Source organism: Anolis sagrei, chromosome 3 (assembly GCF_037176765.1).
Source record: "Anolis sagrei isolate rAnoSag1 chromosome 3, rAnoSag1.mat, whole genome shotgun sequence".
NCBI classification, from domain to species: Eukaryota; Metazoa; Chordata; class Lepidosauria; order Squamata; family Dactyloidae; genus Anolis; species Anolis sagrei.
The window spans coordinates 86,822,949-86,846,074 of record NC_090023.1 but is presented as its reverse complement, the minus strand read 5'-3'; the positions used below and the strand labels follow the sequence as shown (position 1 = coordinate 86,846,074).

General features: G+C 41.9%; 2 protein-coding genes across 3 annotated transcripts in view; one reads left to right on the top strand and one right to left on the bottom strand.

Moving 5' to 3' along the window:
• Positions 1-349: 349 nt before the first annotated feature.
• PRDX4 (peroxiredoxin 4) lies at positions 350-14,741 on the top strand. The gene is made up of 7 exons (XM_060770104.2): positions 350-658; positions 10,221-10,338; positions 11,532-11,648; positions 12,090-12,212; positions 12,364-12,494; positions 13,468-13,502; positions 14,631-14,741. The coding sequence occupies exons 1-7, from the start codon at positions 436-438 to the stop codon at positions 14,679-14,681; spliced, it is 798 nt and encodes a 265-aa protein (XP_060626087.2). The 5' UTR covers positions 350-435; the 3' UTR covers positions 14,682-14,741.
• A 1,570-nt stretch (positions 14,742-16,311) lies between these two features.
• Positions 16,312-23,126, bottom strand: part of ACOT9 (acyl-CoA thioesterase 9) — a 30,180-nt gene continuing 23,365 nt past the window's right edge. For both annotated transcript variants that reach the window (XM_060770105.2, XM_060770107.2), the window contains 3 exons: positions 22,431-22,518; positions 20,395-20,545; positions 16,312-18,793 (listed from right to left, as the gene is read on the bottom strand). In XM_060770105.2, the coding sequence (XP_060626088.2) occupies positions 18,729-18,793; positions 20,395-20,545; positions 22,431-22,518 (304 nt within the window). In that variant the 3' untranslated portion in view covers positions 16,312-18,728. The remainder of the gene's footprint in view (positions 18,794-20,394; positions 20,546-22,430; positions 22,519-23,126) is intronic.

Here is a 23,126-nt window from a genome sequence, read left to right as displayed (position 1 = left end):
TGGAGGGAGGACCCAACTTTGCCCATAGGTGGTGTACTGCAATTATTCCAAAACCGAAATCCCAAACACGTCTAGCCTTAAACATCTGAGGTATACATAATTGAACCTGAAAGAGGGTCACCACAGGACCAGTGGAACACTCGACCCTCACAGGGTCAAAAAAGGGGCAGAACTCAGAAATAATAATGAAGGCAGGAGCGAAACGTGAGGGGCGGAGGAGGAGGAGGAGGGGGCGGAGGGCGAGGCCTCTGCGTCCCTCCTCCTCCCTCCCTCCCTCCCTCCCTCAGGGGGACGGTCCTGGGTTCCGCCCCCAGCCTGGGCGGCCTCCTCCTCCTCCTCCCCCTCCCCCTCCCCCTCCGCCTCCTCCTCCTCCTCCCGCGCGGGGCCTGCAGCTGCCTTCTTTCCCGTGCGGCGCGATCCATTCCCGAGGCAACCATGGAGCCTCGAGCGAGCGACGGCCCCGCGGCCCGGGGGCGACCGTTAACGGCTGTCTTCCGGCTGTCTTTGGTGCTGCTGCTGGCCATGATCTCGGCGCCGGATGAAGCGGAGGGCTGGGGCGACGAGAAGTGCCACTACTACGCCGGGGGAGAGGTGTACCCGGGCGAGGCGGGCAGGGCCCATGTCACGGACCACTCGCTGCACCTCAGCAAGGCCAAGAGTAGGTTGCCATGGAGACCCCGCGGGGGGGGGGAGGCGAAGGGAAGGAGAGCCAGCTGGGCCTCTTCCCGCCTAAACCCCTCCTCGCCCGCCCCCCCTCACGCTTTTCCTCATTTGTGGCTGATTCGGTGCTTCCCTTTTGTGCTAGCAGTAATGAGTCTTCTCCCAACTCAGTATCAATACTAGGCCCTTGTAGTATTAATAGCATTTAGTCCTCTCCCAAATCAGTATCAATACTAGGCCCTTCTGTTAGTATTAATAGCAAAGCCCTCTCCCAACTCAGTATCAATACTAGGCCCTTCTATTAGTATTAATAGCAAAGCCATCTCTCAACTCAGTATCAATACTAGGCCCTTCTGTTAGTATTAATAGCAAAGCCCTCTCCCAACTCAGTATCAATACTAGGCCCTTCTATTAGTATTAATAGCAAAGCCATCTCTCAACTCAGTATCAATACTAGGCCCTTCTGTTAGTATTAATAGCAAAGCCCTCTCCCAACTCAGTATCAATACTAGGCCCTTGTATTAATAGCAAAGCCATCTCTCAACTCAGTATCAATACTAGGCCCTTCTGTTAGTATTAATAGCAAAGCCCTCTCCCAACTCAGTATCAATACTAGGCCCTTGTATTAATAGCAAAGCCATCTCTCAACTCAGTATCAATACTAGGCCCTTCTGTTAGTATTAATAGCAAAGCCCTCTCCCAACTCAGTATCAATACTAGGCCCTTGTAGTATTAATAGCATTCAGTCCTCTCTCAGTATCCATACTAGGCCCTTGTTCTAGTATTAATAGCATTTAGTCCTCTCTCAACTCAGAATCAATACTAGGCCCTTGTGTTAGTGTTAATAGCAAAGCCCTCTCTCAACTCAGTATCAATACTGAGCTCTTGTGTTAGCATTAATAGCAAAAACCCTCACAACTCAGTATTAATACTGGGCCCTTGTGCTACTACTAATAGCAAGAGGTCTTCTCACATCCCAGTATTAATACTAATAGCATTTAATTAGTACTAATAGCATTTAGTCCTCTCACAACTCAGTATCAATACTGAGCCCTTGTGTTCGTATTAATAGCAAAGCCCTCCCCCCAACTCAGTATCATAACTGAGCCCTTGTGTTCGTATTAATAGCATTTAGTCCTCTCTCAACTCAGTATCAATACTGAGCCCTTGTACTAGTACTAATAGCAAAGCTCTCCCCCCAACTCAGTATCAATACTGAGCCCTTGTGTTAGTACTAGTAGCAAAGCCCTCTCTCAACTCAGTATCAATACTGAGCCCTTGTGTTAGTACTAGTAGCAAAGCCCTCTCTCAACTCAGTATCAATACTGAGCCCTTGTGTTCATATTAATAGCATTTGGTGCTCTCTCAACTCTGTATCAATACTGAGCCCTTGTGTTCATATTAATTGCATTTGGTTCTCTCTCAACTCAGTATCAATACTGAGCTCTTGTGCTAGTACTAATAGCATTTAGTCCTTTCACAACTCAGGATTAATGTTAGGTCCTTGTGCTAGTTTTAATAGAATTTAGTCCTCAACTCAGTATTAATACTGAGCCCTTGTGCTAGCATTAATAGCATTAAGTCTTCTCACATCTCAATACTAAGCCCTTATGTTAGTATTGAAGGGGAGTATCCATAGTGTTAAGTCCTCTCACAACTCAGTATTAATACTGGGCCGTTGTGTCAGTATTAATAGCAATAAGTTCTCACAGAACTCAGTATTAATACTGGGCCCTTGTGTCAGTATTAATAGCAAAACCCTGTCACAAATAGCCATAAGTCCCCTCACAACTCAGCATTAATGCTGAGAGCCCTTGTGTTAGCATTCATAGCAGCTGGGTCTACACTGCTCTATAAGATCTGATCTCATATTATCTGCTTTGAACTGAATTACATAAATCTACACTGCCAGATAGTCTGGGATAAGCAGATAATTTGAGATCGGATCCTGGGATATAGAGCAGTGTAGATTCAGCCAGCATTTAGTCCTCTCACAACGCAGTATTAATACTGAGTCCTTGTGTTAGTATTAATAGCACTTAGTCCTTTCACAATGCAATATTAATACTGTACTCTTGTGTTAGCATTAATAGCAATAAGTCCTCTCACAACTCAGTATTAATGTTGGACCCTTGTGTTCCAGATAATGAAACAGTACCGCATCCTCACAGAACTTAGTAGTAATACTGGGCCCTTTTATTAGTACTAATAGCAAAGCCCTCTCACAAATAGCCGTTAAGTCCTCTCACAACTCAGTATTAGTACTGGGCACTTGTGCTGGTATTAATAGCAATAGGCCCTCTCAAAACTCAGCATCAATACAGGGTGGGCCCAAAATTATAATTATAATTATTTATATCATGCTTTCATCTTCTGAGGGGGATTCAAAGTGGCTAACAGAGCTAAAATAATACAATTTAAACCTTTTAGAATTCCTTCTTTCAAAGGTGTCTTTCAAATGGTATTGTGAATATGAAAACACAGCATAAATGAGTTCTGTAATATTGGGACCCTTTTGTGACTTTTGGCCCACACAGGAGTAATGAGTTCTCACACAACTCAGGGTGCATCTTCACTGTCCATTTCATACCGAATGACACCGCTTTAACTTCCATGGCCCAGTGCTATTGAATCATAGGGTTTGTAGTTTTACAAGGTCTGCCAAAGAGCAGACCTGAGCACCAAATTACAATCCCAGAATGCCACAGTACAGAGCAGTTAAAGGGGTATCAAACTGCATTCGTTTGACAGTGTAGATGCACCTTCAGACTATCGGTTTTGTTCCTTTGCTGGGCAGGAGAAAATGAGTGGAAAAACCTCTGGAAATAGAGATATGCAGACGTGTCCCTACTCAGGTTTTTGGAGACATTCTGAGGAGGCAAGAAAATCAGGGTGTTCAAACTTGTTCTTTTGATTCCAAGAGATGATGCTTGCGTTGCTCAATTGCAAAAAATACAGGCTTGCACAGAGACTGAAATGACTAACAGACAGATCTCTTGTGACAGAAATTGTCCTGCCTTCTTTTGTGTGTGCCTTCATGATGTCTCTCTGCTTTTGGTGGCCCCATGAATTCCACAGGATTTTCTTAGGCAATACCCAGAGGCATTTTATGTCACCACAAATCTGTTTTGTATACATCACCACAGGCTATTCGTATGTGGCTTTGTGAGTTCCCCTTTTTAAAAAGAGCTGCAGAGAAAAGCCAAAAAGGTTCATCTGTCTGAAAAAGCAAGCATTAAAAAGCCCTTCTCCCCCCCCCCCCCTCCTCTAGCCATAGCGGGGTGGAAATGACCAGTAGCAGCTCCATCTTTGTTCCAAGTATTTGCTTTCTTTGCCTACGTTGATAAGAACTTTTGGAAAAGGACACGTCATGCAAAGCTGACTAGTTTGAAAGTGCAGAGCGGGGAGACAGAGCTTGTTCAGATACTGGACGGGAAACATTTCTTTTCGTGACTAGGAAATGTGTTGGCCTAAGAAGGCATTTTGAAGTGGACAAAATACATCTTGTGCTACTTATTACTACAACGAATGAATATACGCTACTGTTTCTAGAAACTTACTGTCTTTTGAGGAGCAATGGCACTATATTTTTAGTTTGTAAAAATTGCTAGGGAAAGCAATGCAAAGAACATCAGTTGCTGCCAAGAATAATTTGGTTGAGGAAGTGGCAAAATTAGCAATAGAAATGTCTGCTTGATAGATCCTTTTTTGAGTGTCTACATTATTAGACCATAGACAAAAGCTATCAATTTCCACTGTAAACTGCTTCAAGATTCATTTTATGTGGTAACCAACCATTAGATATTGGAGGACTTTTAGAAAATAATTTAAAAGGGCAGATACAGAACAGATCCATTCATAAGCTGCCACTGTACCAAATACACATAGACTAATTCACTAAGCATGTTGCACTAATAATGCAATTCCCTTGAACTCAATGTGCCTTACTTCTTAATAAGCATATATAGGACAGCACTGCACAAATATATTTCTAACAATATATTCCAATTAGTTGTGCTATGAAGATATACACATTTTCTGTGATAGTTTCACCTTCGGGCAGTGTTTCTCAACCTTCCTAATGTTGCGACCCCTTAAAACAGTTCCTCATATTGTGGTGACCCACAACCATAAAATTATTTTTGTTGCTACTTCATAAGTAATTTTGCTACTGTTATGAATCGTAATGTAAATATCTGATATGCCGGATGTATTTTCATTCACTGGACTAAATTTGGCACAAATACCCGATAAGCGCAAATTTGAATATTGGTGGGGTTAGGGGGGATTGATTTTTGTCATTTGGGAGTTGTAGTTGCTGCGATTTATAGTTCACCAACAATCAAAGAGCATTCTGAACTCCACCAACAATGGAATTGAACCAAACTTGGCACACGGAACTCCCCTGATCAACAAAAATACTGGAAGAATTTGGTGGGCAATGACCTTGAGTTTTGGAGTTGTAGTTCGCCTACATCCAGAGAGCACTGTGGACTCAAACAATGATGGATCTGGACCAAACTTGGCATGAATACTCAATATGTCCAAATTTGAACACTGGTGGGGTTTGGGAAAAATAGACCTTGACATTGGGGAGTTATTGTTTCTGCGATTTATAGATCACCTACAATCAAAGAACATTCTGAACCTCACCCACGATAGAATTGGATCCAACTTCTAACACAGAATCCCGATGACCAACAGAAAATACTGTGTTTTCTGATGGTATTTGGCGACCCCTTTGACCGCACTCGCAACCCTCCCAGGGGTCCCAACCCCCAGGTTGAGAAACACTGCCTTAAGGCATATGGGTCAAACGCAAGGCTTTCATGTTGAATATGGCCCACCATGTCATTTTATATAGATCTTCTGTTGTTGGCCTGTATTCCACATCATTAGACATCATGGCTAGAGGTAATGGGAAATACAGTAACATCTGGAAGGCTGCAATTTGTAGCATTTAGTCAGAAGAGTGGTGTTTGAATTTATATACAAGGCTTGTCGATAACATAACATGTCTGGCATTTCTCCAATCTCAGAACCACAAGTGTTGTTGGGTTGCAATCCCCATTTTTCCCAGTCCACATGCCAGATGAGTAGAAGTGATGCAAGTTGCCATTCAATAACATCTGTATGGTTGAATTTGGTAAATACTGAAATTTTGGTAAATACTGAACAATTTGGTAAATACTGAAAAGCACTGACCATTATGTAAACAAGGCATTATGTAAGACTTCTGTGGCCTTCGATGAAAATGCGTTTGACACCCCTGCCTTAGGGTCACCATACGTCAGAAATGACATGAAGACACACAACTACAGTTTTCAGTTCCTTTGTAATGCAAATAATATCTACTTCAATAAATAGTCCCAGATATTCAGTGTGTTTGCAAATCTAGGTTTCTACATTGGTAGTTTTTGTAAATGGATACATAGTTTGCCTAATCTATATATATAAATCTGTTAGGCGAGTCAAACGGGACAGCAGAACTCTAAAAAAAACCAATGAAACTTAACCAAAATTCCCATGCCCATAACACAACCCACAAGGTACAAACATATCTACTCAAAATGAAAAACAACACAACAACACACTCACAAAATGGCAAAACAACAAAACTCAAAAAACCCCCAATGAAACTTAACCAAAATTCCCATGCCCATAACACAACCCACAAGGTACAAACATATCTACTCAAAATGAAAAACAACACACTCACAAAATGGCAAAATAACAAAACAAAAAAACCCCAACGAAACTTAACCAAAATTCCCATGCCCATAACACAACCCACAAGGTACAAACATATCTACTCAAAATGAAAAACAACACACTCACAAAACGGCAAAACAACTGAGCATGCGCATTGGCGCCCAGCCGCAAGTTCCCTGGCGCGCGCACACAGCCTTCCGGCCAACGTTCCTCTGCGGAAGCCATGGCCACTCCAAGCCCCGCCGCGCTGCTTCCCGCACACACACACACCCTGCCGCACGCACACAACCCCACGTTCCATCACTCCCCCCGCCACCACACACACACACACACAACCCCACTCCCCCCGCCGCCGCACACACACACGCAACCCCACGCTCCATCACTCCCCCCGCCGCTGCACACACACACAAAACCCCACTCTCCATCACTCCCCCCGCCGCTGCACACACACACGCAACACCATGCTCCATCACTCCCCCGCCGCCGCACACCCACACACAACACCACTCCCCCCACCGCCACACACACACACGCAACCCCACGCTCCGTTCCCCCGCTGCCGCACACACACACGCAACCCCACGCTCCATCACTCCCCCGCCGCCGCACACACACACGCAACCCCATGCTCCATCACTCTCCTGTCGCCGCACACACACACACAACCCCACTCCCTCCGCCACTGCACACACACATGCAAACCCACGCTCCATCACTCCCCCCGCCGCCGCACGCACACACACAACCCCACGCTCCATCACTCCCCCTGCCGCCGCACACACACACGCAACCCCACGCTCCGTTCCCCCGCTGCCGCACACACACACGCAACCCCACGCTCCATCACTCCCCCGCCGCCGCACACACACACGCAACCCCACGCTCCATCACTCCCCCCGCCGCCGCCGCACACACACACACACACAACCCCACGCTCCATCACTCCCCCTGCCGCCGCACACACACACACACGCAACCCCACGCTCCATCACTCCCCCCGCCGCCACGCACACACACACACGCAACCCCACGCTCCATCACTCCCCCCGCCGCCGCGCACACACACGCAACCCCACGCTACATCACTCCCCCGTTGCCGCACACACACACGCAACCCCACTCCCCCCGCCACCGCACACACACACGCAACCCCACGCTCCATCACTCCCCCTGCTGCCGCACACACACGCAACCCCACGCTCCATCACTCCCCCCCGCCTCTGCACACACACACGCAACCCCAGCTCCATCACTCCCCCTGCCGCCGCACACACACACGCAACCCCACGCTACATCACTCCCCCGTTGCCGCACACACACACGCAACCCCACTCCCCCCGCCACCGCACACACACACGTAACCCCACGCCCCATCACTCCCCCCGCTGCCGCACACACACGCAACCCCACGCTCCATCACTCCCCCCCGCCTCTGCACACACACACGCAACCCCAGCTCCATCACTCCCCCTGCCGCCGCACGCACACACGCAACCCCATGCTCCATCACTCCCCCCGCCGCCGCACACACACACGCAACCCCATGCTCCATCACTCCCCCGCCGCCGCACACACACACGCAACCCCACGCTCTATCACTCCACCCGCCGCCGCCGCACACACACACACAACCCCACGCTCCATCACTCCCCCTGCCGCCGCACACACACACACACGCAACCCCACGCTCCATCACTCCCCCCGCCGCCGCGCACACACACACACACGCAACCCCACGCTCCATCACTCCCCCCGCCGCCGCGCACACACACGCAACCCCACGCTACATCACTCCCCCGTTGCCGCACACACACACGCAACCCCACTCCCCCCGCCACCGCACACACACGCAACCCCACGCTCCATCACTCCCCCTGCTGCCGCACACACACGCAACCCCACACTCCATCACTCCCCCCCGCCTCTGCACACACACACGCAACCCCAGCTCCATCACTCCCCCTGCCGCCGCACACACACACGCAACCCCACGCTACATCACTCCCCCGTTGCCGCACACACACACGCAACCCCACTCCCCCCGCCACCGCACACACACACGTAACCCCACGCCCCATCACTCCCCCCGCTGCCGCACACACACGCAACCCCACGCTCCATCACTCCCCCCCCGCCTCTGCACACACACACGCAACCCCAGCTCCATCACTCCCCCTGCCGCCGCACACACACACGCAACCCCATGCTCCATCACTCCCCCCACCGCCGCACACACACACACAACCCCATGCTCCATCACTCCCCCCCCCCCGCCGCCGCACACACACACAACCCCACGCTCCATCACTTCCCCCCCCCCCAGCCGCCGCACACACACACAACCCCACGCTCCATCACTCCCCCCGCCGCCACAAACACACACACACAACCCCACGCTCCATCACTCCCCTGCCCCAATCTTACCTCCTTTTACTTCATGCCACCTCCAAACCCCACCCCACCCCTTCCCGCCCTGTCAAAATCCAGGAAAGACAGGAAGGAAGGAAAGAAGAAAGAAAGAGAAAGGGATGTAAAGAAAAAGGGGGAAGGAAGGAAAGTTAGAGAAAGAAGGAAGAAGAAAAGAAAAGGAAAGGAAAGATGGAAGGAAAGAAAAGAGAGACAGCAGAAGAGAAAGAAAAAGGGGGAAGGAAGGAAAGAGGTAGAGGAGGAAGAAATGAGAGACAGAGGGAGGGAAAGAAAAAGGGGGAAGGAAGGAAGAATAGAAGGAAAGAAAAAAGGGAATGAAGAGACCAGAAGAGAAAGAAAAAGGGGGAAGGAAGGAGGGAGAGAAGAAAAAAGGGAATGAAGGAAGGAAAGAGGGAGTGAAGGAAGGGGGAAGATGTAGAGAAAGAGGGAGGGAAGGAAAGAAGGAAAGAGAGAAGGAAGAAAAGAGACCAGAAGAGAAAGAAAAAGGGGGAAGGAAGGAAAGAGATAGAGAAGGAAGAGGAGAAGGAAAGATGGGAGGGAAGGAAGGAGGGAAGGAGAGAAAAAGAGGGAAGGTTGGCCACAGCAACATGTGGCGGGTAAAGGTTGTTATTTCTATTATTATTATGCTATTATTCCTATTAGACCCTGGGGGAATGGGAGAGGTGTCAGGTCCCAGAGGCAATGTATTGCATTATTGTTATTGTTATGATGGTGGTGAAATAAAAGGAAATAAAAAGTGAAAGAAGGAAGCAAACAGGGAGGGAAGAAAGGCAAAGGAAGAAAGGGGGAGGCAATGAAGGAAAGAGAGAAGGATGAAACCAAGTAGTGAAAGAAGGAAAGAGGTAGAGAAAGAAGAAAGGAGAGAAAGGGGGAGGAAAAGGGGGAAGGAATAGGTAGGTACCTCTCTTTCATAATAGTCCAGATATTTACCTCAACTTTTATAAGTTTTACTATAGGCCACAGCAACACGTGGCAGGGCACAGCTAGTCAAATCTAAAATTGTTCTGTTCATTTGAACCTTGTGCATTTTTTTTAACCAAAGGAAAAGGTTGATTAGAGTGATGCTAATTCTATTACTTTACCTGCAGTAAAAGCTTCACACCAGATCTTATCCAAGTGTCCTGACATATTCATGGCTCTCATAAGCAGAAAAGTATATATGTATTGGTAAACCAGTTCCCAGGAACATATATGGTGTGGCAACAAGCATAAACCACGACAGCTGAAATAAAATCTCCATCACTTGAATTCTTCCAGGATTGTGTCTATAAAATGGAAATATATTTTCACTTTCTAGAAATGAAATGAAAAAAACCTATTGACCAAAGAAAAATTAACATTTTTTCTTGTTGTGAAATTCTTATTATCATCTATATTATATTTGTATTATAATTGATTATATCTTATTTTATTCATAGTTTCTAAACCAGCACCTGAATGGGAAGGAACAGCAGTCATCAATGGAGAGTTTAAAGAACTAAAATTGTCAGATTTTGAAGGGAAATACCTTGTTTTCTTCTTTTATCCTCTTGACTTGTAAGCGAAATTATTAAAATTATAATTAAAATGTTTTTGAAACAGAATTTCTGCTATCCAAAAGAGACTGTAGGAAGTGTTGTTGCCACATTTGAGGGGGAATCTCTAGATTTATAATCTTAATTTTTCCATGTTGGAAAGGTAAAAAGTGGCGGGGGGGGGGGGGGGGATTGAGGTCTGACAATGTATGCTGTAAATCTTATAACTGTAGTTGTGAGCAGGGAAAGTGAAATTTGAGTACTTACCTACATCTAGTATTAAAATATTGCTTATCACCAGTGTAATAGTTTACCTCTTGTCTCTATAGCATCCCTTTGCAGTTGCATCAAACCCAGGTCCAGAGGATTTCTAAATTTTCCAACTGTTTTGAGGGGTGTCATGAGGGAAAAGAGATTTCCCCTTTCCCAATTCAACAGTTTCATAAGTGAAAACCAGCATTTGTTGCCTAGCATTCCAAATCAAAAGGAAAATTTTTCAGCTCCTTTAAAGACTTACGTTTTTGAACTTCATACATTGAATTATTTTCAATATGTTTGGAGTGATAATTAATAGTTAGCCTTCAGAGTCTAACTATCAGTGAAGTAAGTTGTGAGAAATAGTTTGAAAACATAAGATTAGTTGCTATGACCACTTCTTAAAAAAGAAATGTATGTGGTCCTGTGCCTGGACAATCTTCAGCAAAACATAGTAACTTTCAAACATGTTTTTTGCTTGCTCGGGTGATTTGAATAGAATATCAACTGGATATCAAAAGGGTAAAACACCAAACAGGCCTAACAAGGATCTGTGATCATTGCTCTCCCACTTTATAGATGAAGCCTTCCATATATCTATTCTGTTGGAGCTTGTATCCAGTTCTAACCTTACGCATTATGTGGCACAGTGTTGGGATGTTTGAGAAAGAAAATGTAGTTTTGAGATACTAAAGGCTCAAAGAAGAAAAGAAAAGTGGGGGGGGGGGGAGATATTTTTAAATTTACAAAAAGAGAAAAGAAAATAAACCTTTTTTGCACGCATGGGAAATTCCTTTAAGGATAGTATGTCAAAATCTTTAAATTTGTTCAAGATTTGCAGAAATCACTGCATCATTTGCATCACAGGATATCAGTTCATCTGTGCTTTAGAGATGTAACAAACTATTGTTTTAGCTTTTTGAAATTTAGGCTACAACCTTATGTTTTGTTTTAATTTAGCACATTTGTGTGTCCAACCGAGATAATTGCCTTCAGTGACAGAATTGAAGAATTCAGAGCAGTAAATGCTGAAGTAGTAGCTTGCTCTGTAGATTCGCAGTTCACTCATCTAGCATGGTATGTCTTTTTTTAAAAAAATTCAAGTCATAGATAGTTTTCTGTTGGAGTTTAATGTGCCAATCAGAAGTTTTGTTTCAAGAAATCTTGGGGAACCTAGCACATAATCCAGTTCACCCTGTTTACGTGTTGTTACATTGCAGCAACTATTGCATAACATCAGGTGTCCATTCGTAGGCAATCTCTCAATGGAATAAGGAACATAACGTCTGTTGAATTCACTACATGATATAATATATATTTTAAAGCCATGTAGGTCAATAACAATAATCCCATATGTCAACTTTTTAGAAATTATTTATTTATTTATCTATTTTATTCTAATGGAACCGAAATATGCTGTGAGCAAAATAAATGGGTTGTGGATCACAAATTCACTGCATAGATAAAAAAGTATGAAATAATTCTACCTAAAGTATTTGATAATCTTTACGTCAATAGGATCAATACACAACGGAAACAAGGAGGACTTGGACCTGTGAAGATACCACTTCTTTCTGATTTGACACACCAGATCGCAAAGGATTATGGTGTTTATCTAGAGGACCAAGGACATGCTCTTAGGTATAATGTCAGCTGTTCACTTGTTACTCTTCTTGCTGGTGCAAATATTAGGGGATTTAAGGATTGTTTCCAATATTGCTCCATTATAATGATATATGTGTTGAGTGAATGTACTGACACTCTTTCTTGTATTTTTTTCATGGTTTCACAGAGGCCTGTTCATTATTGATGACAAAAAAATTCTTCGACAAATAACAATGAATGACCTTCCCGTTGGAAGATCTGTGGATGAAACTATTCGTCTAGTACAAGCATTCCAGTATACCGATAAACATGGAGAAGGTATTTCTAATTCTTCAATATTTTTGACAATGAGAATTATTAGACTTGGCCTTGTATCCTGTATTTACATTAAAATTTCACAGCTTGAAAATTCAGCAGTCTGAAGCTGCAGCAGAACTTGAAAGGTTGCTTGGTATCTACTGCAGTTTAATTCCAGGACTGCTCCATGAATTCCAAAATCTTTGAATGCTCAGGTCTCGTTATATAGTAAAATGTTGTCCCTTATATAAAATGTCAAAATCAAGGTTTGTTTTTGTTTTTTAAAAAAAAATCAAGCTGTGCATGATGGAATGTATGGATGCGGAATCCATGGATACAGAGGGATGACTATAATTCATTCTGTTATTTTCCAGGTGGCTTGTTATTGCAATTTTCAGTATAATTCTGTGTTAGAATTATATGCACTGCATTGCCCTTTTTTCTTTGATTAAAACATCAGAGAAACAATCTTTCTAGTCTGTTAAGGAAAGCTACTATCACCAAGTAGCCATCCCCCTTTTTAATACGGGAAACCTCGTGTTTTAGGTACTGTGTAGATGGGCCCTTAATGTGACCCATTAATAGGCACACACAGTGGTCTATGACAAACATGTAGTCAGCTTTCTTTCCTTATTTCAAGATTGTTTACATCACCAATTCAGCAACTTATTGAATAATGTGAAATTGATTTTACCAATCATTTTTCACTTTGGCTTTATCATAGTCCCTTCCCAGATTAATCTGCTGTGCTTTTTCATTTTCATTTTTTCTTGAAAAGTCTTAATTAAAAACAATTGGGAGCCTACGAAGCACTCTGGATAAATTTCCCCTCAATTACTTTTAATCTATTAGTTTGGGGTTAGACCTTAATCTTACTTTCTTATCTTTATGATAGATATTGAACTGCATTAGGGCTAATCTGCAAAACATAAATAGGACACTTTAAAAAAACAAAACTAACATTACATTAATTCTCCTTTCCTTGCCTTCTCAGTTTGTCCTGCTGGCTGGAGACCAGGCAGTGAAACAGTAAGTTGTCATTTAAGTGTATTGTTTTCAAGGCAGTTGCTTAATTCTCATTTGAAAAAAATGCTTTGTGTTATATATTGTAAGGAATGCCATCAGCATATCAAAAGCAGCAGGTATGCAATGTCACTACCACCTCCTATTTAGTTGACTTCCCTGCATATAAATGAATCTTTGGCTAGAGAGCCTCTTGTGACATTGTATGTGCTTCATGTTCTGCTCATCTTTGTAGAATTTAGAACCTGAATAAATCTCAGGTTGATGATTATCATTTGCTCAAGTCATTGCATTTCACTAGAGTCCTTAAAAGATACAGCTTAAATATTAGGAAGTCCGTAATACAATTTCTAAAGCATCCTGTAATTATTTTAGTTATTTGTGACATAAACTTATGAATAGGCAATCCCTTTTACATCATCTTTTCAATTTTTCCTTTGTTTTCTATGATGTTAGTTTCTACTTTTTCACTTTTGTAAGGTTTTGAAAGGAGCTTACATGTTATATAGTTGATTTATGAAGAGTAGATATTATAGCATATTGCAATGAAAACATTATTAGTTATCCTAAAACATTTGAGTAAAATGGAACCAAAAAATGGTGCCAGCAACTGATCTGTGATTGTTGTATTTAAATAAGACTTATAGAATTAATGTAGCTATAAATTTATAGTTAATAGAAGTTGGTAAGAGCTTTCATTCTTTTATTTAAAAGAAAGACAGGATAAAATAAAATAATTCCTCAATAATTTTAGGAATAAATTAACATAGGAAAGATCAACACTCAAGTTTGTGTGTGTATACACACACGTGCGATGAGTTATACCAAAGAGTATTCATATCTATAGGCCATTCCGTTTAAATATGGATAGAGAATGTTTTATTGTATTTTAATTTTTGTTCCATGAGCAGTAAGGTGGGCAATAAATGAATTATTGTTATCATACTCATCATCATCAGACCAGAAAATGTTTTGTGTATACAGGTCTTACTTAAATCTATGGAAATTTCAGGGTGATGTAGTTAAACCAAACCCCTTGATCAGCATGGTCATGACTGCAGTGCATTTAGCATATGTGTCACAAAACAGCAGTTCTAACTGGATTTTCTTGATGACATTTCCCCCTTTAAACAGATAATTCCGGATCCTGCAGGAAAACTGAAGTATTTTGGTAAAATGAACTAACTACAATTTTTCAAAAACACAACTAAGATATTGTCAATAAAGTTCTGCTACTTTTGATAATTGTCTGCCTGTCAAGTTTGTGGTGAAGGGGATTGCTGGTGGAAATCTATTATGTAGAAATAGCTTGTACAGGGAGCTCTGGCATGGGCTGGTCCATGAGGTCACGAAGAGTCACACACAACTGAAGACTGAACGAATAAACAATTTTCTGGCGTATAAGACTACTTTCTAACCCAGGAACATCTTCTCAAAAGCCAAGGGTCGTCTTATATGCCAGGTGTCGTCTTATAGGGCGGGTGCTGAAACTTCCAAGCCAGACTAGAGAATCTGTGGTTGCCACATATGGCGAGGAAAGCTCAAAAAAGTGTTAATACACAAAAAAAGTAAATCCACTCAACAAGATTTGTGGAAAGAAGTGACTTAACACAGTCCCGATGATGAGGTGAGGGGGCAGCTCACCAGGAAGGTATAAGGGAAGGGTGGAGCAAGCTGCAGTCATCTGGGACGCCCAGGTTATGGAAAAGAGATAGAATGGTGCTGTGCCCAGAAAAACATGCCTTTTTCACCCGTCTGGCCTGTCCTTGTATCCTATTACCATACCTCCTTTTCTGCCTCTCAGATCTTGCTCCTGATGACTTCAGTGAAGCAGCGCAGGTGCGCACGTGCGAGATCTGAGAGGCAGGGAAGGAGGTACGGTAATAGGAAAATTACTATATTGAAATCAAATCTGAAGTTTTTAATTTTTTTTATTTGGTGTTCGTTGGAAGAGGGGTAGCCTTATACGGCGAATATATCCCAAATTCTATATTTTAACTGGAAAAGTTGGGGGTTATCTTATATGCCCAGCTGTCTTATATGCTGGAAAATATGGTAGCTTGAAGGTCCTGAATGCCAAAATATTACGTAAAATTACGCACAATATTTAGATGCTCCCCGAGAACTCTCAACACCCTAAGGAATAAATCCACAAGATTTGTAAACTGAATTTGTTTGTTTACTCAAAAATAAGCACGTTACTCTTGAGTTCAATGTCTTGCAGATTGCTTAGATTCTAATAAAGTAACTTAATATGGAACTTGATTCTAAATCCACTTATTGGACAGTGCAGCAAAGACTAGATTGCTTTCAATGAACTGAAATTCTGTATGTACAAAGTGAAAGGGACAGTAACGAAAAACCAATTATAAATACCGGTATGTATTTTGTATCAATAGGATACACTTTTATCAGCTTAATTAATTTCAGAGCCTGTGAAATCCAACTATAGCTAAGTGCTATAAAAGTAAAATTAAACATCCTTTAAGACATTAAATAAAATGCCAGAATTATCCTTTTTTCCATATCCACTAGTTCTCGGAGGAAGGACAACCAAGGTTGTGTTGTGCAATTTGTCCCATTCACAAGTGGTCAAGACTGTACTTCCAACATCCACCAGGGGGAGCTGCTTTCTTTTCTTTTTTTTGGAAGCACTAAAGCGGACATGTGCTTTCTCAGCAAATACTTCAAAATGCTACCAGAATTTTAAAAAGGAGATAAAAAGAATTAACAGACCAAAAAAAGCAAAACACATCCATATAACTATCTGTATTTCTTTGATTCCAAGACACCATTGATTGTAAGAAGCACACTATTTCCAGAAAAATGCTTTATTTATATAGAAAAAGGCACCATGATTCAAAGATGCAGCCCATTTTTAGAGATGTTTATATAGAGGGGGCAGGGAGCATATCTTAGAATTCAGAAAACACAGGAACAAGTCAGGGTGGATATGACTGAGAGGCCTTATCTCCAGAAAAACAGTAATGGGCATTTTCTTTTGTCTTGCCGAAAAGGAACTTCTGCAGAAAACCAAATGTTCTGTCTCAAATAGGAATAGAATATTCAGTAGTAGCTGATACAGTCTGTCTGGGTACTGATTGTGTCTAATTACAGAAGAAAGTGTTGCTCGAGAATATGACCCAACAATGTCCAGCAGCAAAACACTGGTAAAAGCATCCTTGTGGTAAATAATTCGACCACATAATCAAGATATCTGAAGTATATCTCGGATGGAGGGCGATTAATAAGTAATTAAAGATGAGATGAGATGAAGTACAATTAATAAATGTAATTCATCTTCAATAAACCAAAACTTTACTTTTGCTTCATTTGGGAGAACTCTCATGGTAAGCTCAGCATTAAAAGGCCACCTGTTAAAAAGGCATTCCATTTGTCTTGTGCGGAGTCTGAAAAACAGTGAAGACCTAGTGTTTTCACCTTACTATATTAGTTTAAATTTAACATCCTGCCTAAAGTGGCTTGAACATCTAAACATTTTCTCAATAGAACGAACATCACATGCAGTTAAAGCAGATTAGATGTCGGAAAAATATAGGAAGCAGTTAACAGACATTACTGAAAATAATAACAGGTTTGTTTACACTCTTGTCCTTCACCAGAAATATTTTCCCGCTGTATGAAAAGAAAGAGGATTGCATTCCTGCACCAGAATATATTATGCTATCATAGGTTAAACCATTGGTATTTTTTTCCTAATCCCAAGCACTAATTTCTGTTTGTCTACCAGGCAATTTCCTGGGAATTGACAATTTGTAGAAATATCTTTCCCCAAAATCTAAGATGCACAAAACTAGAGATACCTGTGATTTAATTAGGAACCTCATACGCTGCAAAATACATGTGTTTTAGATCTGACATGCTTATTCTCTATTGCATTTAATGGCTGATTTGTGAACTTAGTTTAGAATACAATCAGTACTTTGCAACTTCACGCTGCATTGAAGATCAAAACTGGCCAGATGAGCTTTCAATATTCCTTGTCTATCTTTAATAATTTAAAAAACTTGCCATGTTTTCAGGGAACCTCAGGACATTGCCAAAGGTTCATTGGACCTGAAAACTGCCTTCTTGAGCACATCAATACTATGAACACAATAGTAAGAAACAGGACATCAATAAACTTAGCATATATTTCTGTACCTGGTGTCATTTTAAAAATCAATATATAACTTCAGTTAGACAGATTTTTTAAAAATATATATATTAAAGAATACCTATTTATGAAAACATTTCAGCATCTGTGAGAATGGATCCTAGGCTGGATTCATGGTGAACCCTTGATAAAATTTAACCAAGTTCAAAGCAGCATCCTATGGCAGTTGTGACCAACGATAGATTTTTTGGAAAACTGTCTCTTGAATGGAATACAATCAATACTCATCCGTTATTATTTTCCAACTCTCCATGGTTCATGATTTGTTCTGAAGGGCGGTCAGCAGCTTAAATAAGGCCATACTGTAAAGCTATTTAATAGTTATAAAAACAATTATAGGAGGGGTGATTTCTACAAATACATACTGACTAATTTGTCAAGCCTTGACACTTAAGAATTTTATGTTGTCCACTCAGAATTATTACTTCATGAGTGATATTTGGGCCACGCTGGCCAAATTAAGGTCTGATGAGGCACTTCTCCATATCGAAGTAAGCTCAATTATTTATATAAATGTGCTGTCTCAAAATTGTTTAATAAAATAAATTTGTTATCTGAGAAGAACAGCAATAAGGATTCCAGCCTCAATTGGCTTTTGAAACATGAAGTGCCTTTTCCATAATGCAAGTGACATCATGTTTACAGCTGATGTAGCTAAATATAAGTCAGTTTAATAATCCAATCGTGTTAAAGAATGTAAGTGTATATGAATCAGTACTAATGGGTCAAAAAGAAAAAAAACTTTAAAACAGGATTCCATATTACTCCCTATTTCCCCTCATCAAAACTTTGTTCACTTTTTTGGCAACTTTGATAGACATGATACAAACCCTCCCTCCTTGCATAAAAAATGATCAAAATCAGCATAAACTTATTTATATAAATAGCAATAAAGTAGAATATCAATGTAGAAAATGAAATGCTTTGTAGTATTTTTGCATTCATGATGCATGTTTTCAGATATTCTGCCCCATGTTCTTCTGATAAGTATGTTCTTGAAACTTCCAAGACAATCCTGAAAATGATAAATTTGCTGTACTCTATTGTGTTGATAACTATGCCTTGTTTTCTTTCATAGCTGACTCAAAATGCCGTTTCCCATCCAAATACAACATGGATTCTGGAACAAAATAAAAACAGAAGAATTAGGTCATATACAATAGTATTTGTCAAACTGAAAGCACCTATATTGATCTTTCTCCACCTCCCTAAAATGACAAGGCTTATTACATTGATCGTATACCTGTCAAAGCTTTAGATAGATGAATGTGTAAAAAGTTAAAAATCCATTCTGTTAATCATGCAGTATCCAAAACCAGGCATAAAAGGGTTAAGAACAGAGGAGTGGTCTGGACATGCCTAGACCAAGATAATAATTTTATTTATTTATTTATTTATTTATAACTTGCCCTATCTCCCCAAGGAGACTCAGGGCACTTTCCAGCGGAAATAACACAGTGTCAAAAACAACCAATAACAAATCTAACAGTGGGTAAACAAACAATAAAATTATAAAAATAGCAAACTTGAATAAACATAACACAATGCCACACACACATTTACAACATAATAAGCTCTTAAAACTCTTAAAAATAGACTAGAAATTAAAACTAAGATGGTATACAACATCTAACAGGTGAAGGTAGAGGAGAAGAACTGCATGTCATATCTTTAGGCAGTCTTTGAATAATGAGATCTGATAAGAAGAACATATGTATGTCTCAGGCGCCATGATTTATTCCTCTTTCACTGGACCTCTTACAGGTGAGTTTGAACTTGTATATAGTTTGGAAAATAAAGATAAAGATATAGTTTGGAAAATAAAGATAAGAACGCCACTCTAAGTAAGCAGAAAATAAGGCTGCCGGGTTTGCTTGAAATTAAAGCACTTCAGTCACACATTTCATGACATTGCCTTTACACATTGTAGGTTCATTTTTTTTTCTTTTTTCAACTCCTCTCTTTCCAAAGTTGGGATAAAGTTAAGTGCTTACCCTATCTTTGTTATTATTGGGAGTCGTCCTTCCTAATTAAGGTTGTTCATATGAAAAGAGCAAATACATTGTCAGATTATAAAGGTAAAGATTTCCCCTGACCTTAAGTTTAGTCATGTCCAACTCAGGGAGCAGTGCTCATCTCCACTTCTAAGCCAAAGAGGCATTGTCCACAAATGCCTCCAAGGCCATGTGGCTAGTATCACTGCATGGAGTGCCATTACCTTCCCACTGAAACAGTAGCTATTGATCTACTCACATCTGCATGTTTTTGAACTGCTAGGTTGGCAGAAGCTAGGGCTAACAGCAGGAGCTCACCCCACTCTTCTGGATTTGAACCACCAATCTTATTTATGGTCAGCAAGTTCAATAGTGCCACCAGAGGGCCCTATTATCAGATTAATACTGAAATTTTAGTATTTAGAATATTGCAATTTTTAGGATTTTTCAATTGTCAAATTAGTATTGAAAAATACTAAAAATAGTATTTGAGTTACTGATCAGCATTCAAATTGAATTTTAAGACTTGTACCGTGAGAACACATTTAGATAATAAATAACCTCAGATGGAGAAGGAGGGAGAATAAAGGAAACATGGGAAACAAAACACATGGTTAATTCTTTCCTTGGGCACATGATCCTAACCAAGCAAATATTCTTACATGTTTAAATTAATGACACACCAGCACTCACACAGTTGCTGCAAAGAATGCTAACGTCTACTCACCACCATATGTCTTGGGGACAATATCTGGTATATCCATTTCTAACATAAATGTGAAATGAAAGACATTGGTTGTATGATGCACTCTGGAATCCGGATCGTAAACTTCACTATGCACCCGAACTTGAGTGTAATTATTTTCGGTATAGCATACCTTTAAAAAATAGGATTAAAAAATTACTGGATTTGCAAACATAACATCAGTTTGTGAAGATCTCTGACGAGGCACTTCTCCATTATCAGAGTAAACTCAATCTATAATATAAATCTGTAGGGGGCGTCGTACGGAGCCGCATAACTCCACAACCCCCCAACGAAACTGAACCAAAATTGCCATGCCCCAAGGACAACCCACTCGGTACAAACTAATCCACTCAGAATTGAAAACAACACAACAACACAACGATAAATCGCCAAAACAACTGAGCATGCGCACTGGAGAAAAAGCCCCCAGCGCGCGCACACACATGGCCGAACGGCCAACGCACATCCCTCCCTCCATCGCCCAGCATGAACACGTCGCCGCCCACAAACACACACACACACGCATCGCAACTTTCCCCCACCCCTTCCGGCCCTGAAACACTCCTTCCCTCCTCCAACGCAGCTCCGGTAAGACACGTCCCCTCCCTCCCCCGCAACACAACCAAACGCCGGTAACAAACCCCCCTGCCTTCCACACAAACACACACGCCGCTAACTCACCACCCCTCCCATCCCTGCAACACACAAACACACACGCCGCTAACATACACCCCCTCCCTTCCCCGCAACACAACCAAACGCCGGTAACAAACCCCCCTCCCTTCCACACAAACACACACGCCGCTAACTCTACACCCCTCCCTTCCCCTTCTTACCTCCTCCTTCTTCTTCCCCAATCTCACCTCCTCCCCCTCCTTCTTCCTCCCCTCCAAGCCCCGCCCTTTCCTGGCCTGTCCCGCCCCCTCAAAATGGCCTAGCCTTGCACGAAGCCTCTCTCGCCTAACCCGCGTTCCTGCCAGCCGGCGGGAGCGCGATCTAGGCGAGACAGGCTTAGTGGAAGGCTAGGCCCTGCACGAAGCCTCTCTCGCCTAAGTCACGCCGCTGCCGCCCGGCGGGAGCACGATCTAGGCGAGACAGGCTTAGTGGAAGGCTAGGCCCTGCACGAACCCTCTCTCGCCTAAGCCGCGCCGCTGCCGCCCGCTTCCTTCTTGCCTTTTTGGACGACTCCGGCCAGAGGGAGGGACGACGGAAGAGCAGCAAAAGAGGCGAGTGCTGGGAAGGGAAGGGAAGGGAAGGGCAGGGGGAGGCTCCACAACACAACGTCTCACAACAGAAGGAGTGACCATCACTCAAACAATTATGAATTTGTCATTTGGGAGATGTAGTTCCTGGGATTTATAGTTCACCTACAATCAAAGAGCATTCTGGACTCCACCAATGATGGAATTGAACCAAACTTGGCACACAGAACTCCCATGACCAACAGAAAATACTGGAAAGGCTTGGAGGGCATTGACCTTGAGTTTGGGAGTTGTAGTTCACCTACATCCAGACAGCACTGTGGACTCAAACAATGATGGATCCGGACCAAACTTAGCATAAGTATTCAATACGCCCAAATATGAACACAGATGAAGTTTGGGGAAAATAGACCTTGACATTTGGGAGTTGTAGTCACTGGGATTCACAGTTCACCTACACTCAAAGAGCATCCTGAACCCCACCGACGATAGAATTGGGACAAACTTGCCACACTGAACCCCCATGACCAACAGAAAATACTTAAGTTAACACACAAGCATAAAGAAGGGGGAGGAAGGAGGGATGCGAGAGAGAGAGAGAGAGAGAGAGAAAGAGGGGAAAGGAAGGAGTGTGTGAGAGAGAAAGAGGGAAAGAGAGCAAGAGAAGAAAGGAAGAGAGAAGAAATGAGGAAGTGAGGCCAGGCAGAGACTTCAAAACTCTTACTATAGGCCACAGCAACGCGTGGCAGGGCACAGCTAGTTATTTATATAAATGTGCTGTCTGAAAATAGTTCAATGAAATAAATGTGTTACCTGGGAAGAAAGCAGCAATAAGGATCCAACCTCAACTGGCTTTTGAAACATAATATCATCTACAGCTACAACGTAAGGTCTGGAGTTTCTGGAGTGAAATTTTTAAAAAAGTATACTTTAGAACCTACAAATCATTATGTTCTCAATTACGTGCCACAGAAACAACAAAACCAGGATTGTTGTTACAGATATCTTCACGATATTGAATGAACATGAATGAGACATTCAATGAAGACTATTTTATAAAGTGGGTTTGTTCAAAGCATCAAAATTACACAATTTTATATAGGATTTTTAATGGATGGTGCACTGCATATTCAACAACATATAAAGGTTTTTAAGTCTTATTTAGTCCAAATCAACGTGGAAGGACTTACTACAAGGGTTAGTTTCATGGTATATGAGGGATTAGAAAACATCATAGCAACATCACAACTACCCCAAGTGTAACATTTAACATTTCTTCTATGTGACTGTGTGTAAATAATAATAATAATAATCATCATCATCAACTTTATTGATACCCCACCACCATCTCCCATAGGGACTTGGGGCAGCTCACAAAACACATCATCCAAATCACATATTGACTTATGGCAAGCCCATTAATTTTACATTCATACCTATTTAGACTGTTATTTAGTTGGATCATAGCTGCTATAATTTGCACAGACTCTTTCAGTCAAAAGCTACAGT